Source organism: Nomascus leucogenys, chromosome 17, assembly GCF_006542625.1.
Source record: "Nomascus leucogenys isolate Asia chromosome 17, Asia_NLE_v1, whole genome shotgun sequence".
NCBI classification, from domain to species: Eukaryota; Metazoa; Chordata; class Mammalia; order Primates; family Hylobatidae; genus Nomascus; species Nomascus leucogenys.
In genome coordinates, this window is record NC_044397.1 from 91,915,859 (window position 1) to 91,933,696 (window position 17,838).

The 17,838-nt window shown below is 51.8% G+C and overlaps 1 protein-coding gene across 1 annotated transcript in view; it reads right to left on the minus strand.

Moving 5' to 3' along the window:
• ATCAY (ATCAY kinesin light chain interacting caytaxin) overlaps positions 1-17,838 on the minus strand; it is a 44,253-nt gene that overhangs the window by 23,328 nt on the left and 3,087 nt on the right. The window contains exons 2-4 of the mRNA XM_030796035.1: positions 15,976-16,093; positions 4,761-4,819; positions 1,443-1,664 (exon numbers count right to left, since the gene is read on the minus strand). Coding sequence (XP_030651895.1) covers positions 1,443-1,664; positions 4,761-4,819; positions 15,976-16,052 — 358 coding nt within the window. The 5' untranslated portion in view covers positions 16,053-16,093. The remainder of the gene's footprint in view (positions 1-1,442; positions 1,665-4,760; positions 4,820-15,975; positions 16,094-17,838) is intronic.

Genomic DNA, 17,838 nt, shown 5'->3' on the forward strand with positions numbered 1-17,838 from the left:
CAATCTCGGCTCACTGCAACCTCTGCCTCCAGAGTTCAAGTGATTCTTCTGCCTCCATCTCCCGAGTAGCTGGGACTACGCACCCCACCATGCCCAGCTAATTTCTGTATTTTTAGTAGAGATGGAGCTTCACCATGTTGGCCAGGCTGGTCTCAAACTCCTGATCTCAGGTGATCTGCCCACCTCAGCCTCCCAAAGTGCTGGGATTACAGGCGTGAGCCACCGCGCCCGGCCTTTCATGGTCTGTCTTTCTGATGATCTATGTGTGCAGGTAGGGACCAGGACCATCTCTTCTTATCATAGCCCTGCCATATCCCCCACGCCTGAATCAGGACTTGCCCTGGAGTAAATGCTCAAAAAGTATTTGTTGCATACATCGAAGGCAGTTTGTTGGGATCTTGGTCGCCTTTGAGATTCTGATGAAAGCCACGTTCTGAAAAAAATTCACAAGTCCGCAAGAAAAATACGCATCAAATTGCAGGGGCGGGCTGGGCCCCGTGGCTCACACATGTGATCCCAGCACTTTGGGAGGCCGAGGCGGGTGTATCACTTGAAGTCAGGAATTTGAGACCAGGCTGGGCAACATGGCAAAACCCCATCTCTACTAAAAATATAAACATTAGCCGGGAGTGGTAGTGCATGCCTGTAATCCCACCTACTTGGGAGGCTGAGGCAAAAGAATCGCTTGAACCCGGGAGGTGGAGGATGCAGTGAGCTGAGATCACACCACTGTACTCCAGCCTGGGCGACAGAACGAGACTCTGTCTCAAAAAAAAAAAAAAAAAAAAAAAGTTGCAGGAGCGGATGGACCCTCTCCTGGCACCCCTCCTATTCTGCTATCGAACAATAGAACTTATTCCTTCTGTCTAACTGTATGTTGGTACCCATTCACCAATCTCTTTCTCTCTTTTTTTTTTTTTTTTTTTGAGACAGAGTCTTGCTCTGTCGCCCAGGCTGGAGTGCAGTGGCGCGATCTTGGCTCACTGCAAGCTTGGCCTCCCGGGTTCATGCCATTCTCCTGCCTCAGTCTCCTGAGTAGCTGGGACTTCAGGTGCCCGCCACCATGCCCGGCTAATTTTTTGTATTTTTAGTAGAGACGGGGTTTCACCATGTTAGTCAGGATGGTCTCGATCTCCTGACCTCGTGATCTGCCCGCCTCGGCCTTCCAAAGTGCTAGGATTACAGGCGTGAGCCACTGCGCCCAGCCACCTCTCTCTTTTTTAAAAATTTTATTTTTGAGACAGGGTCTCACTCTGTTGTCCAGGCTGGAGAGCAGTGGCACGATCACGTCTCACTGCAGCCTTGATCTCCTGGGTTTAAGGCTTGACGGCTTAGAGCCCCTGCCCCACTTGTGACTCTCTGAGCCTACAGGAATCCAGAGATGGAAAGGTGGGTGGGGGGTGGGGCGCTCCAGCAGGCCCCAGAGAGACCCTGAACTTTACCTTCCCACTCCAGTTCGTTGCCATTTCCCAGGAACTCCAGCGAGTCGGTCTCATCGGGGGTCTCGATGTCATCCACGTTAATATCCAGGTCATCAGGGGTATCCAAGAAGTCGTCGGACAGCAGGGACCCCTCACTCTGATCCAGAGAAATGTTGATCTCTGGGGCCACCAGCGTCTTCCTCTTACGATGTGCTCCATTGAAGTTGAGTGTGTTGGGAGGAGCTGCAGGGAAATGAGAAAAGCGGAACAGATCTTTGCCTTCTCTCTTTACCGTCTCCCTATTTTCCTACCTGGTGGAAGCTGTTTCATCATACAGGAATGGGAAGAGAGGGCAGGCTCCCTTCTGTATCCATGCCATTGTCAGGGGCGGGCAGAATTAAGCAGACATCATCCTGACAGGGGTGAATGTAATAACCGCTGTCCTGTGGGCAATCCTGAGAGATTCAGGATGGATGCTTGGACATCGGGCAAACAGGAGTTCAAAGCCTGACTTTGGGCCGGGTGCGGTGGCTCATGCCTGTAATCCCAGCACTTTGGGAGGCCGAGGCGGGCAGATCACCTGAGGTCAGGAGTTCCAGACCGGCCTGGCCAACATGGCGAAACCCCATCTCTACTAAAAATACAAAAATTAGCCGGACGTGGTGGCGGGCGCCTGTAATCCCAGCTGCTTGGGAGGCTGAGGCAGGAGAATCACTTGAGCCCAGGAGGCGGAGGTTACAGTGAGCCAAGATCGTACCATTGCACTCCAGCCTGGGTGACAGAGTGAAACTCCATCTCAACAATCAATCAATCAATCAGTAAAGGAGAAGAGACACGTCTTGTGCAGACAAATCACGAAAGCAGCGCATCCTCTTCTAGGCTTTCTCTGACTCTCAGCCTCCTGTCTCTACTCAGGGGGATCCTGTAGGGATGTCAGGCCACCTGGATAATACAGGATCCAGGATAGTCTCCTATTTTAATCAGAGTGCTCCAGGGAAACAAATCCAATAGGATGTATGGGGGTGTGTGTATATATATATATATTTTTCCTATATATATGGAAAAAAGAGAGGGAGAAATTTATTTAAGGAATTAGCTGATGTGATCACAGAGATTGACAAGTCCTCAGTCGGCAGGGCGGGCCAGCAGGTGGGATGCCGAGGGAAGAGCTGATGTTTCAAAACCGTCCGCAGGCAGAATTGTCTCTGCCTGGGGGAACCTCAGTCTTTTTCTCTTAAAACCTTCAACTGATTAGATGAGGCCCACCCACATCACAGACAGCTGCCTGCTTTACTCTAAAGTCCACTAATTTATTTTGTTTTATTTATTTATCTATTTTTGAGATGGAGTCTCACTCTGTTACCCGGGCCGGAGTACAGTGGCATGATCTCAGCTCACCGCACCCTCCGCCTCCCAGGTTCAAGTGATTCTCCCGCCTCAGCCTCCCAAGTAGCTGGGATTACAGGCATGCGCCACCATGCCCAGCTAATCTTTTTTTTGTTTTGTTTTTTTAGACAGAGTCTCGCCTTGTCACCCAGGCTGGAGTGCAATGGCTCAATCTCAGCTCACTGCAACCTCTGTCTCTTGGGTTCAAGCGATCCTCATGCCTCAGCCTCCCGAGTGGCTAGGATTACAGGCACGTGCCACCACGCCTGGCTAATATATATATATATTTTTGTGTCTTTAGTAGAGACGGGGCTTCACCATGTTGGCCAGCTTGGTCTCAAACTCCTGACCTCGTGATCTGCCCGCCTCGGCCTCCCAAAGTGCTGGGATTACAGGCGTGAGCAAGTGCGCCGGCCTATTTTTATTTTTTTTGAGATGGAGTCTCGCTATGTCACCCAGGCTGGAGTACAGCAGTGCTATCTCTGCTCACTGCAACCTCCGCCTCCCGGGTTCAAGCGATTCTCTTGCCTCAGCCTCCTAAGTAGCTGGGATTACAAGCACCTGTCACCACGCCCAGCTAATTTTTGGAATTCTTTTTTTTTTTTTAAGCAGAGACGGGGTTTTGCCATGTTGGCCAGGATGGCCTCGAACTTCTGACCTCAGGTGATCCACCCGCCTCAGCCTCCCACAGTGCTGGGATTACAGGCATGAGCCACCACATCCAGCCCAAAGTCCTCATTTAAATCTTAAGCTCATCTCAAAAAATACCTTCACAGCCGCATTCTAGAGTAGCATTTGATCAAGTATTCAGGTAACCGCAGCCTGGCCACACGGACACATACGATTAACCACAACATCGACCTATTCTGAGGTTCTTAATTTAATCCTGTCTGCAAAATCCCTTCTGCAGGGGAAGGGAACATTGACAGGTTCCAGGGATTCCAATCTGAATGGGTTGGCGGGGGGGCTGGCATCCAGCTGACCACACCTAGGAAGTGGGGTGCTGTTGTTAACACCTCCCTTTCTTGGAAGCAGGGCCCAGATGGGTGGAAAGACTTGCCTTAGGTTACCCTGTGGAGCTCGGCAGCACCGAGCAGGCCCCACATGCAAAGGGCCCCAGATGGCCTGGCCTTCTCTGTGGGCCTCTGCCGTCTGTGGTCTGGCTCTGGGGTGACCCACCACCCTGAATGTCCCTGGAAAATGGAGAGGAGCTATTCCCTCTAACCTGGCTCTATGGCACAGTGTGGTGCAGGGGGGAGGTGTTGGGTTGGGCAGGGCTCTCGTTGCTGTGTGACCTCAGAGATGTGGATGTCCCTCTCTGGTCAGTGTCTCTCCCCTGGAGGGAGGGCACTGTGATGAGTTGCATGACAGAGATGTGGGCATAGGAGGCCCCAGGAGGGCTCAGCGAGGAGACGCCAGTGAGGACACAGGGTTCAAGGCAGCTCCTCTGGCTGCCCAGGACTCACGCCACTGCACTCCAGCCTGGGTGACAGAGTGTGACCCAGTCTACCAAAAAATGTATATATTTGGGTCCAATATAATGTATTATACATTAAAATGTTATGTTTAGAGCTCCGGATAGCAGAGCCTCCCAGGGCGCCCTTGGCTGTGCTGACTTTGTGCCTCCAGGGCACTTGGCATCACCTCATTTAATCCTTATATGCCCCCTCTGCGAGAAGCTCGCTACCTACATTTAGTAGATGAGGCATTGGAGGCACAGAAAAGCTGAGTGACTAGCACAGGGACACACAGCAACACAGCGTGCTGGCTTCATGACAGCGCCATCATCCACTGTGTCTCTCACCCACCACGGCCACTTCCACCGTAGACCCCAGGATGGAACATTCTACCCACGGTGTGGCCTCTGACATTTCTACAGTTACAGCCCCAGGCAGGGCTGAAACCCGGAAACACTGAGCCCGTTTCCGCCCTTCTGTGGACGTGGAAACTTACAGGATGCGTCTTCCACCGGGCTGCCAAGCAATTCCACCCCCGTCTCTTCTGGGAGCGGCCTGCAGACCCATCCAGGAATGGGCATCAGTCGCCAGGCACCAGAGATTCAGGCAGAGGACAGTGGAGTGGCCCAGACAGGTCCAGCCAGGCGAGTCAGACAAGAACAAAAGCAAAACACATTTAGTTCCAGAGAATCACTGGACCTAAATATATACTTTTTTTTTTGGAGACAGAGCCTCATTCTGTCGCCCAGGCTGGAGTGCAGTAGCGTGATCATGGCTCACTGCAGCCTCAACCTCCTGGGCTCAAGAGATCCTCCTGCCTCAGCCTCCTGAGTAGCTGGGACTACAGGTGCACACCACCACGGCTGGCTAATTTTTGTAGTTTTTTTGTAGAGATGGGGTGTCACTATGTTGCCCAGGCTGCTCTTGAACTCCTGGGCTCAAGCCATCTTCCCACCTTGGCCTCCCAAAATGTTGGGATTACGGGCGTGAGCCACCAAAAGTGCACGTTTTTTCTTTTCTTTTTTTCTTTTGAGACAGAGTCTCACTCTGTCGCCCAAGCTGAATGGAGCACAGTGGCGCGATCTCGGCTCACTGCAACCTCCGCCTCCCGGGTTCAAGCCATTCTTCTGCCTCAGCCTCCCAAGTAGCTGGGACTACAGGTACCTGCTACCATGCCCAGCTAATTTTTGTATTTTTAGTAGAGACGGGGTTTCACCATATTGGCCAGGCTGGTCTGGAACTCCTGACCTTGTGATCTGCCTGCCTCGGCCTCTCAATGTGCTGGGATTACAGGCATGAGCCACCGTGCCTGGCCAGCATGTTTTTCTTTTTTTTTTTTTTTTTTTTTTTTTTGAGACGGAGTCTTGCTCTGTCCCCCAGGGTGGAGTGCAGTGGCGCGATCTCGGCTCACTGCAAGCTCCACCTCCCGGGTTCACGCCATTCTCCTGCCTCAGCCTCCCGAGTAGCTGGGACTACAGGCGCCCACCAACACACCCAGCTAATTTTTTGTATTTTTAGTAGAGACGAGGTTTCACCGTGTTAGCCTGGATGGTCTCGATCTCCTGACCTCGTGATCTGCCCGCCTCAGCCTCCCAAAGTGCTGGGATTACAGGCGTGAGCCACCGCGCCCGGCCTCAGCATGTTTTTCTTTAGCAGAGGAAGAAAATTATAATGCATCAGGGCTGAAGGGCTTCTTTTAGATCATCAAATTAATATTAAGCCTTTTGGAGATTTTTGGATGGCTTGAAGAGAATGAAGGTTTTTCCCCAGCATCACATGACTTCAAAAGCTTTGAAATATGTTAATAAGTTGAATTCTGTCTAGGGCGACCCTGCGGGATTTGGTCTCTGATGAGTTGTTGACTCTCAAATGCAGCAAAAAGTATTAAAAATAAATAAATAAATAAATAAATAAACCCACAAAAACCTGAGTCAACTAGAAGAGATCTCTATGTCAGTGCTGGAACAGTTTGTGCAATCAAATAAATAATGAAATATTGAATTATAACCCAAGATATAAAATAAATGTCTATGAGTCCATACGGGTATACATAAGTCACTGAACAAATAAACAGGAGAGAAGAGACACATTTCTTGAGCAGAAGAATTGGAAATAGTTTATGTACAGGTCTACCCTCAAGAAGATGAAGGATAGGCCAGGTGTGGTGGCTCATGCCTGTAATCCCAGCAATTTGGGAGGCTGAGGCGGGTGGATCACGAGGTCAGGAGATCGAGACCATCCTGGCTAACATGGTGAAACCCTGTCTCTACTAAAAATACAAAAAAATTAGTGGGGTGTGGTGGCGGGCACCTGTAGTCCCAGCTACTCGGGAGGCTGAGGCAGGAGAATGGCGTGAACCCGGGAGGCGGAGCTTGCAGTGAGCCGAGATCATGCCACTGCACTCCAGCCTGGGCGACAGAGCGAGACTCCGTCTCAAAAAAATAAATAAATAATAAATTTTTTTGTAGAGACAGGGTCTGACTATGGTGCCTAGGCTGGTCTTGAACTTCACGCTTCAAGCAATTCTTCTGCCTCAGCCTCCTAAAGTGCTGAGATTACAGGTGTGAGCTGCCACACCTGGTTAATTTTTCGGGTTTTTTTTTTTTTTTTTTTTTTTTTTCAGACACAGGGTCTTGCCATGTTGCCCAGACTGGTCTCGAACTCTTGGGCTCAAGCGATCCTCCTACCTCAGCCTCTCGAGTAGCTGGGACTACTAGCACACACTACTATGTCCAGCTAATTTTTTTTTTTTTTTTTTTTTGGAGACAGAGTCTCACTCTGTTGCCCAGGCTGGAGTGCAGTGGCACAATCTCGGCTCACTGCAAGCTCCGCCTCCCGGGTTCATGCCATTCTTGTGCCTCAGCCTCCTGAGTAGCTGGGACTGCAGGCTCACGCTGCTATGCCCGGCTGATTTTTTGTATTTTTAGTAGAGACGGGGTTTCACCATGTTAGCCAGGATGGTCTTGATCTCCTGACCTCGTGATCTGCCCGCTTCAACCTCCTAAAGTGCTGGGATTACAGGTGTGAGCCACCGTGCCCGGCCGCCCAGCTAATTTTTATATTTTTCTGCAGATGGGGTCTTGCAGGCTGGTCTTGAACTCCTGGGCTCAAGTGATCCTCCCGCCTGGGCCTCCCAAAACGCTGGGATTACAGGAGTGAGCCACTGTGCCTGGCTGGAAGCGACTTTTAAGCGTAGACTTGTAAGCATGATGTTGGCGTCCTGCAGAGACCAGGCAAGAGCGCTCCGGATGGAAGGCACTGCAGAGGCCCAGGCTCTGGGACTGGAATAAGCTTGCCAAGTTCAAGGGCAGATCAGAAAGCAGACTCAGGGTGCCTGGTGCAGAGAGAGCAGTGGGGGAGGAGGGAGTGGTTGGAGGATGGAGGGGAGGGAGGGAGAGCCAGGGAGAGGCAGTGCCGCGGGGATGAGATGAGGTCCTGAGGCTGAGCCGCCAACTGCAGTGGATGTTCAGGAAAGGTTTAAGATCATGCGGAACTGGGGAAGCCGACCTGGCAGGGCTCCAGGCTCCCTGAAGGAGGACCCCTTGCTGCGGAACATGGGTGGAGCAAGCTCTCCCCGCCTGTTCAGGGAGCTGCTGTTTCCAAGGTCAGGTGAGATCCTGTTACTACTGCAAGCTCCAGGAGAACCGCAGACTCTCCAGACCTGGAGACCCCCTCCGCAGCCCTGGGCTAGGCTATAATACATCCACTTAGCCCTCTGCAGAGTCGCCTCTCAAAGTCCGTGATGGGCAACCCAGGTAAAAAGTCGGGGTCCTGGCGGGGCGCAGTGGCTCACACCTGTAATCCCAGCACTTTGGGAGGCCGAGGCAGGCGGATCATGAGGTCAAGCAATCGAGACCAGCCTGGCCAACATGGTGAAACCCTGTCTCTACTAAAAATACTAAAATTAGCCGGGCATGATTGCACGTGCCTGTGGTCCCAGCTACTCGGGAGGCTGAGGCAGGAGAGTCGCTTGAACCCAGGAGGCAGAGGTTGCAGTGAGCTGAGATTGTGCCACTGCACTCCAGCCTGGGTGACAGAGCAAGTCTCCATCTCAAAAAAAAAAAAAAAAAAAAAAAGTGGGGGTCCCTCCACATGCAAGATGCATAGTGTGGCCTCGTCCTACTGAGGCGGGTTGCATCGTGTTCCGCCAAAAGAGATAAGTTTAAGTCCCAGTGCCTGGTGACATGCACGCCCCAGTAGACACACAACCCAGTATACTCAACCTGATGAAATGAGTGGTCCCAGATCGGGTCTTGGACCTGGGGTTTGGGGCAGGGGCATTAGCTAAATAGGGACACGGGACATTATTGGGACAATTGAGGGTAAATTTTTTTTTTGAGACAGAGTCTTGCTGCGTTGTCCAGGGTAGAGTGCAGCAGCACAGTCTCGGCTCACTGCAACTTCTTCCTCCTGGGTTGAAGCGATTCTCCTGCCTCAGCCTCCCCAGTAGCTGGGATTACAGGTGCCTGCCACCACACCCAGTTGACTTTTGTATTTTTAGTAGAGACGGGGTTTCACCATGTTGGCCGAGGCGGGTCTCGAGCTCCCGACCTCAGGTGATCCACCTGCCTCGGCCTCCCAAAGTGCTGGGATTACAGATGTGAGTCACCGCACCCAGCCCTGAGGGCTGACTTTGATATAAAAGGAACAAAATGTTAACAATTGTATAATCCTACTAAAGGTATGCAGATATTCTTTATATCATTCTTGTAATTTTTTTCCAAGTTTGCAAGTATATCAAAATAGGCCAGGCACAGTGGCTCATGCCTGTAATCCCAGCATTTTGGGAGGCTGAGGTGGGAGGATCATTTGAACCTAGGAGTTTGAGACCAACCTGGGCAACACAGTGAGACCCCATCTCTACAGAAAATAAAACATAGCTGGGTGTGGTGGCATATGCCTATGGTCCCAGGTATTCAGGAGGCTGCAGTGGGAGGATCGCCTCAGCCTGGGACGTGGAGGCTGTAGTAAGCTATGATCGCACCACTGCACTCCAGCCTGGGTGACAGAGCAAGACCCCGTCTGGAAAAAAAAAAAAATTAAAAAGTTACAAGCAGCCGGGCATGGTGGCTCACGCCTGTAATCCCAGTACTTTGGGAAGCTGAGGTGGGTGGATCACTTGAGGTCAGGAGTTCGAGACCAGCCTGACCAATATGGTGAAACCCCATCTCTGCTAAAAATACAAAAATTAGCTGGGCGTGGTGGTGGGCGCCTGTAAACTCAGCTACTTGGGAGGCTGAGGCAGGAGAATTGCTTGAACCTGGGAAGCAGAGGTTGCAGCGAGCCGAGACCACGTCATTGCACTCCAGCCTGGGCGTTGCAGCGAGACTCTGTCTCAAATAAATAAATAAATAAATAAATAAAACCCCCCCAAAACCCAAAACAGACAAAGAAAAAGTTACAAGCAAGCAAACAAAACTGGCAGCCACTCAGCTGTGAGGGGAAGAGAGTAGAGAGAGCTATGGGGCAGCTCACCCTGCACCTGACCCTCCTTGGCTAGGATGCCCTGGGTAAGCTCCTCTCCCAAGTCCTCAGTTTCCCCACGCAGCCTTCCTCAGTCCCTCAACCTGCTTCCACTGAGCCCAGGGCCTTTGCACATGCTGTCCTCTCTGCTTGGAATGCGGGGCCTCTACCCCCACTTCCTTCCCCGGCTCATCCCTCCTCACCCTTCACAGCCGGGAATCACAGCTCCCCTTCCCTCCCTGGCCTGGTCAGAAGTGCCACGAACCCAGCTGCCATCTTGTGTTGGGTTGTGAGGCTATAAGGGACTGGTATACAGTTGGCACATAGCATCAGAATGAATGAATGGAGAAATTGAGGCAGCAAACAATCTCCGGGCTGCCTTCAGCTCTAGCTCCGTAGTAGGCTGCAGAAGGGTGAGAGTGAAGGAAAATGCTAGAAGGAGGCCGGGCGCGGCAGCTCACGCCTGTAATCCCAGCACTTTGGGAGGCCGAGGCAGGTCAATCACTTGAGGTTAGGAGTTTGAGACCAGCCTGGCCAACATAGTGAAACCCTGTCTCTAACGAAAATACAAAAATGAGCCAGGCATGATGGTGCGTACCTGTAATCCCAGCTACTTGGGAGGCTGAGGCAAGAGAATTGCTTGAAAGCGGGAAGTGGAGGTGGCAGTGAGCTGAGATTGCACCATTGCACTCCAGCCTGGGTGATAGAGTGAGACTCTGTCTCCAAAAAAAAAAAAAAAAAAAAAAAAGAAAGTGCTAGAAGGGCAGAGGCCATGCAGGCAGGGCCTCTGTCTGACATCCTTAGGGGAAGTACAAAGACTACTTCTGCAGTCCCCAAGGGAGGGGATGGCTGGGCTGGAAGAAATAGAATTGTGAGCTGTTTTGCACCAGACAGAGGTGGTTATGTGTGGCTGCAGCTGGACCTGCACCGAGGAGCTGACTCAGTTCTTCCAGAGACGAGGAAGACAGAGGCCTCGTGGAGGAAGTGTCCTGTTGGCAAAGGGGTTGCTCGTGGGGCCCAGGCTGGCACAGCGAGGCCACTGTCCCGCAAACAGAAAGCTGCTGCAGCGGGTGGGCCGGCAGCCTTGCAGCTGTAAGAAATCCACCAGAAACACCCCCTCCTCCCGCTCCCGCTGGCCTCGCCCCTTCCAGAAGCGGCCTCCAGCTTGCATTTGCAGGTGCGCTTGGCCTTGGTTTTTGTCTCAAGAAGGCTTGGGTGAGACGAGAGCTTTTAAAGTTATCGGTGGAGGCCGGGTGTGGTGGCTCGTGCCTGTAATCCCAGCACTTTGAGAGACAGAGGCAGACAGATCACTTCAGGTTGGGAGTCCGAGACCAGCCTGGCCAACGTGGTGAAACTCCGTCTCTACCAAAAATACAAAAATTAGCTGGGTGTGGTGGTGTGTGCCCGTAATCCCAGCTACTCGGGAGGTTGAGGTGGGAGAATTGCTTGAACCCAGGAGGTGGAGGTTGCAGTGAGCCGAGCTCGCACCACTGCACTCCAGCTTAGGTGACAGAGCGAGACTTTGTCTCAAAAAAAAATTATCAGTGGAGCCGGGCCCAATGGCTCACGCCTGTAGTCCCAGCACTTTGGGAGGCTGAGGTGGGCAGATCACCTGAGGTTGAGAGTTCGAGACCACCCTGGCCAACATGGAGAAACCTTGTCTCTACTAAAAATACAAAAATGAGCTGGGCGTGGTGGCGGATGCCTGTAATCCAGCTACTTGGGAGGCTGAAGCAGGAGAATCACTTGAACCCAGGAGGCAGAGGTTGCAGTGAGCTGAGATCACGCCACTGCACTGCAGCCTGGGCGACAGAGCGAGACTCTGTCTCAAAAAAAAAAGAAAGAAAAAAAAATCAGTAGGGGGAAAGGGAGCTAAGCAAATAATACTAATAACACTGGAGATGATTATTTATTTGTGCTGCCTTCGCCATTTGCACAGCCCGTCTCGGCTGTTTCATCGAAATTTCACGACCACCTGGTGCGCGAGAGATTATTGTCCTATTTTACAGATCAGAAAACAGAAGCACTGAGATGCCCAAAGAGGTAGCCCAGGTGGCAGCGCAAACCTGCTGGGGAATTGGGATTTGAACCATGGGCGTCTGATTCCAAAGCTTATGTGCCTTTGTTTATGCTGTGCTGCTTGAAATGACATTATTTTAAATCTTTTATTATTTTTCTTAGAGATGCAGTCTTGCTCTGTTGTCCAGGCTGGAGTCCAGTGGTGCGATCTTGGCTCACTGCGAACTCCGCCTCCCGCGTTCAAGCGATTCTCCTGCCTCAGCTTCCCGACTAGCTGGTATTACAGGCATGGGCCACCACGCCCGGCTAATTTTGTATTTTTAGTAGAGACGGAGTTTCTCCTTGTTGGTCAGGCTGGTCTTGAACTCCTGACCTCAGGTCATCTGCCCACCTTGGCTTCCCAAAGTGCTGGGATTATAGGTGTGAGCCACCAGGCCCAGCCAGTTTTTGTTTGTTTTTTGTTTTTTTAAGAGACGAGGGCCGGGCGCGGTGGCTCACGCTTGTAATCCCAGCACTTTGGGAGGCCGAGGCAGGCGGATCACGAGGTCAGGAGATCGAGACCACGGTGAAACCCCGTCTCTACTAAAAATACAAAAAATTAGCCGGGCGTGATGGCGGGCGCCTGTAGTCCCAGCTACTCGGAGAGGCTGAGGCAGGAGAATGGCGTGAACCCAGGAGGCGGAGCTTGCAGTGAGCCGAGATTGCGCCAGTGCACTCCAGCCTGGGCGACACAGCGAGACTCCGTCTCAAAAAAAAAAAAAAAAAAAAAAAAAAAAAAAAAAAAAAAAAAAAGAGACGAGGTCTTGCCATGTTTCCCAGGCTAATCTCAAACTCCTGGGCTCAAGCGATCCTCCTGCCTTGGCCTCCCAAAGAGCTGGGATTACAGACGTCAGCCTCCACTCCCAGCCGTGATTCTCTGATTCTCGGCTATTCTGAGAACAGGGATCTCTTGCTACAAAGAAACACCGACAGGTGCATGGGCCTTAGACGCCTGGCAATGACTGGATTCAGGAGAGGGCTGAAGTTCTTGAATATCAAGATGCCGTCTTCAGCAGTCCTCCTTCTGCCTGGACATGAATGGGAAGGAAGCTCTCGGCCTCCCACACCAGCCTGACTCATTTTGAAGGAGACTGATTGCTTCAAGGCATTCTTCTGTATCTCCTTCAAACCCCATTCTCTTTTAAGTTCGTTCTTTTGGCCTCGTTCTGCCCTCCGGAACCCTCTCAGATTGAGATTTCTCTGGAACTGGATTCTGTTTTTTCGAGACAGTCTCACTCACTCCACTGCCCAGGCCGGAGTACAGTGGCACAGTCTTGGCTCACTGCAACCTCCACCTCCCCAGTTCAAGCAGTTCTCCTGCCTCAGCCTCCTGAGTAGCTGGGATTACAGGTGCCCGCCACCACGCGCGACTTCTTTTTGTATTTTTAGTAGCAATGGGGTTTCACCATGTTGTCCAGGCTGGCCTCGAACTCCTGACCTCAAGTGATTTGCCTGCCTCGGCCTCCCAAACTGCTGGGACTGCAGACGTGAGCCACTGTGCACGGCCTGGAGATTCTTTTCAAATTCTCTTTTTCAGGTGGAACACACCTGGTCTTTTGGACTGAACCTCACCCGATAGTTTCTATAACTGACCCTTGGGCATTGTGTCCGGGGGAAGGATGAATTCCTGGCTCTGAAAGGGAAGAGGGATGAGCAGCTATCTCTAGCCAGCAAATCAGAGTCACACATCTCAATAGCAAATTTGCACAGCTTCCTTTCCATGTAGTATTTTTTTTTTTTTAGATGGAGTCTCACACTGTCACCCGGGCTGGAGTGCAGTGGTGCGATCTCGGCTCACTGCAACCTCTGCCTCGGGGGTTCAAGTGATTCTCCTGCCTCAGCCTCCCGAGTACCTGGGATTACAGGCGTGAACCACCATGCCCAGCTAATTTTTTTTTTTTAATTTTTAGTAGAGACAAGATTTCACTATGTTGGCCAGGCTGGTCTCAAATTCCTGACCTTGTGATCCACCCACCTTGGCCTCCCGAAGTGCTGGGATTACAGGCCTGAGCCACTGCGACCCGCCTTTTTTCTTTTTTCTTTTTAAATAGAGACAGGTGGCTGGGTGCGATGGCTCACGCCAGTAATCCCAGCATTTTGGGAGGCCAAGATGGGCGGATTACGAGGTCAGACAATCGAGACCATCCTGGCTAACACGGTGAAATCCCATCTCTACTAAAAATACAAAAAATTAGCCGGGCGTGGTGGCGGGCGCCTGTAGTCCCAGCTACTCGGGAGGCTGAGGCAGGAGAATGGCGTGAACCTGGGAGGCGGAGATTGCAGCAAGCAGAGATCACGCCACTGCACTCCAGCCTGGGCAACAGAGCGAGACTCTGTCTCAAAATAAATAAATAAATAAAATAAAATAAAATAAAATAAAATAAAATAAGTAAATAGAGACAGGGTCTCGCTCTGTCACGCAGACTGGAGTGCAGCGCTGCAGCCATAGCTCGCTGCAACCTCTGCCTTCTGGGCTCAAGCGATCCTCCCGCCTCAGCCTGCCAAGTAGCTGAGACTGCAGGTGCACACCACCATGCCCAGCTAATTTTATTTTTTTTTAGTAGAAATGGGGTCTCACTATCTTGCCCAGGCTGGTTTCGAACTCTTGAGCTCAGTCAATCCCCCCAGCCTGAGCCTCTGTAAGTGCTGGGATCATAGGCGTGAGCCACCGTGCCCAGCCCCTGTGATTTCTTATTCTGACCAGTGATCAGCACCTGTCACCCAATATTTGTTAAGCGCCGACTGTATGCCAGGCACTATCCTTAGGTTGGGATACAGCAATGAGCTAAACAAAGACCCCTGCTCTTGTGCGGCTCTGTATGGTGGGGAGACAGAGTGTAGACAAGATGTCCCTGCAAAACGTTCAGCACAGGGGCCGGGCGCCGTGGTTCTCGCCTGGAATCACAGCAGTTTGGGAGTTCGAGACCAGCCTGGCCAACATGGTGAAACCCGGTCTTTACTAAAAATACAAAAATCAGCCAGGCGTGGTGGTGGGTACCTGTAATCCCAGCTACTTGGGGGGATGAGGAAGGAGAATCACTTGAACCCAGGAGGTGGAGGTTGCAGTGACCCGAGATCGTGCCACTGCACTCCAGTCTGTGGGACTGAGACCCAAAAAAAAAAAAAAAAAAAAAGTGTTCAGCATATCAGGGGAGGTAAGTGTCTCCTAAAGGCTGCTAATAAATCACCATGGTGCCTTAGCCTCCTGAGTAGCTGGAATTATAGGCGCGTGCCACCATGCCAGCTAATTTTATTTTATTTTATTTTTTTTGAGACGGAGTCTCACTTTGTCGCCCAGGCTGGAGTGCAGTGGCGCAATCTCGGCTCACTGCAAGCTCTGCCTCCTGGGTTCACGCCATTCTCCTGCCTCAGCCTCCCAAGTAGCTGGAACTACAGGCGCCCGCCACCACGCCCGGCTAATTTTTTGTATATTTAGTAGAGGCGGGGTTTCACTGTGTTAGCCAGGATGGTCTGGATCTCCTGACCTCGTGGTCTGCCCGCCTCGGCCTCCCAAAGTGCTGGGATTACAGAGGTGAGCCACCACGCCCAGCTGCCTGTCTCTATTTAAAAAAAAAAAAAAAAAAGGCCGGTTGCAGTGGCTCACATCTGTAATCCCAGCACTTTGGGAGGCCAAGGTGGGCGGATCACAAGATCAGGAGTTTGAGACTAGCCTGGCCAACATAGTGAAACCCTGTCTCTACTAAAAATTAAAAAAAAAAAATTTAGCTGGGTGTGGTGGTGCCATGCCCAGCTAATTTTTGTAATTTTAGTAGAGACGCGGTTTTGCCGTGTTGGCCAGGCTGGTCTGAAACTCCTGACCTCAAGTGATCCACCCGCCTCGGCCTCCCAAAGTGCTGGGATTACACACCTGGCCAGAATGTTAAGAACTCTTAAAATGGTGTAGGGGTGGGGGATCCTTTGGAGCTTTGGGGCAGGGAGGACAGAAATGAATCTTAAATCATTGAGCGAATACCCATTATGTGCCTGGCCAGGACTACCCCACTGTGAGGCCACAGAGAAGACTCGTACACAGGGCCTCAGGCCTCCCTGAGTGTGCGGGAGATGGGACGTGGAGATTGAACCAGGCCAGCCTCGGGCCGTTCCCACTTAGAGATGGCCTCGCTCCTGCATCCCACCTGGGAGAGACACCTGCTCCCCCGACGGGTGACTCAGGGATGTGGAAGTCCTACCTGGGAAGATCTTCGTCCTGCCATTCCTCCTTCACGTCCACGTTTTCCATCCGGAGCGTGGCTTCGGTGGTCCCCATGGGAGCTGGGAAGAGGCACCAGCTTGAAACAAGGATGACCCCTGAAAGGAAGCCGCAGAGGAATGGGTTTTACTGGACAATAATCCTAATGACAATCCCCTACCCCATGCAGCTCTTCCCCCTCCCACTCCCCCTCCGTCTCCCCCTCCCCCTTCCCCTCCCCCTCTCTCCTTTCTCCTCTCGCCTCTCGCCTCTCTCCTCTCTCCTTCTCCTTCTCCTTCTTCTTTTTTGAGACGGAGTCTTGCTCTGTTGCCCAGGCTGTAGTGCAATGGTGCCATCTCAGCTCACTGCAACCTCCACCTTCCAGGCTCAAGCGATTCTCCCACCTCAGCCTCCCAAGTAGCTGGGGTTACAGGCACCCATCACCACGCCTGGTTAATTCTTGTATTTTTAGTAGAGACGGGGTTTCGCCATGTTGGCCAGGCTGGTCTCAAACTCCTGACCTCGGGTGATCCTCCTGCCTCGGCCTCCCGAAGTGCTGGGATTACAGGCGTGAGCCATCACACCTGGCTAATTTTTGTATTTTTAATAGAGATGGGGTTTCACTGTGTTGGCCGGGCTGGTCTCAAACTCCTGAGCTCAAGTGGTCTACCCGCCTCAGCCTCCCAAAGTGCTGGGATTACAGGGGTGAGCCACTGAGCCTGGCTGTATTTTTTTTTTTTTTTTTAAAAAAAAACATGATCTTGCTCTGTTGCCTGGGCTGGAGTGCAGGGGCACAATCATAGCTCATGGCAGCCTTGAACTCCTGGGCTTAAGCAATCCTCCTGCCTCAGCCCCCCACCGGTAGCTGTGACCACAGGTGTGCACCATCATGCCTGGGTAATTTTTTAAAATCTTTTTTTAAGAGATTGGGTCTTGCTATGTTGCCCAGGCTGGTCTCGAACTCTTGGGCTCAAGCAATCCTCCTGCCTCGGCCTCCCTAAGCGCTGAGATTACAAGGGTAAACCACTGTGCCCGGCCAGCACTTCTTATTGAACCATCACCCAGCCCCATGAGGTTCCCCTGTTTTACCGATGAGAAAACGGAGGCATAGAGAGCTTAGGATGCACAGTGGGGTTCAGAGTTTGAATGTGGGCGAGAGGCTGAGCCTTCAGATATAAGCCCCGCTCCCTTGGAAACTTTGAAATCCACCTTCTCCAGGGTGAGCCATGACCCAGATAGACTTACGCTCCCTCTTGTGCCTTGAACCTCAACTAGAAAGCAAGAAATCCAAATCGTCATTTATACTAAAGTGTGAATGGCTGATATACTTCAGCTTCCGTGCTGGGAATGCCAAGTTCAAAGAGAATCCAGAGGGATCTAACCCATCACTATCTGCCATATCTACCAGGCCACCTGTCCTGCCCCTCTGTCCTCCCTCAAGCAACCCCTAGTGACCTTCTGACCCCAGGGCTCACAAAGGCAGTGTGGAAAGAGACTGGGGTTCGAAAGGAAACCCTCATCTTTATTACCACAAAATGCCACTTTATTTATTTATTTATTTAGAGACGGGGTCTTGCTCTGTCGCCCAGGCTGGAGTGCAGTGGTGCGATCCCAGCTCACTACAGCCTCCAACTCCTGGGCTCAAGAGATCCTCCTGCCTCAGCCTCCCAAGTAGCTGGGACCACGAGTGTGTGCCATCATGCCTGGCTAATTTTTTCGATCTTGCTTTGTCACCCAGGTGGGTCTTGAACTTTCGGGCTCAGGTGATCCTCCTGCCTCAGCCTCCCAAAGCACTGGGATTACAGGTGTGAGCCACTGTGCCACCCCACCCCCCCAACACCAGTTTTGTTTTTCTTGTTCTGAG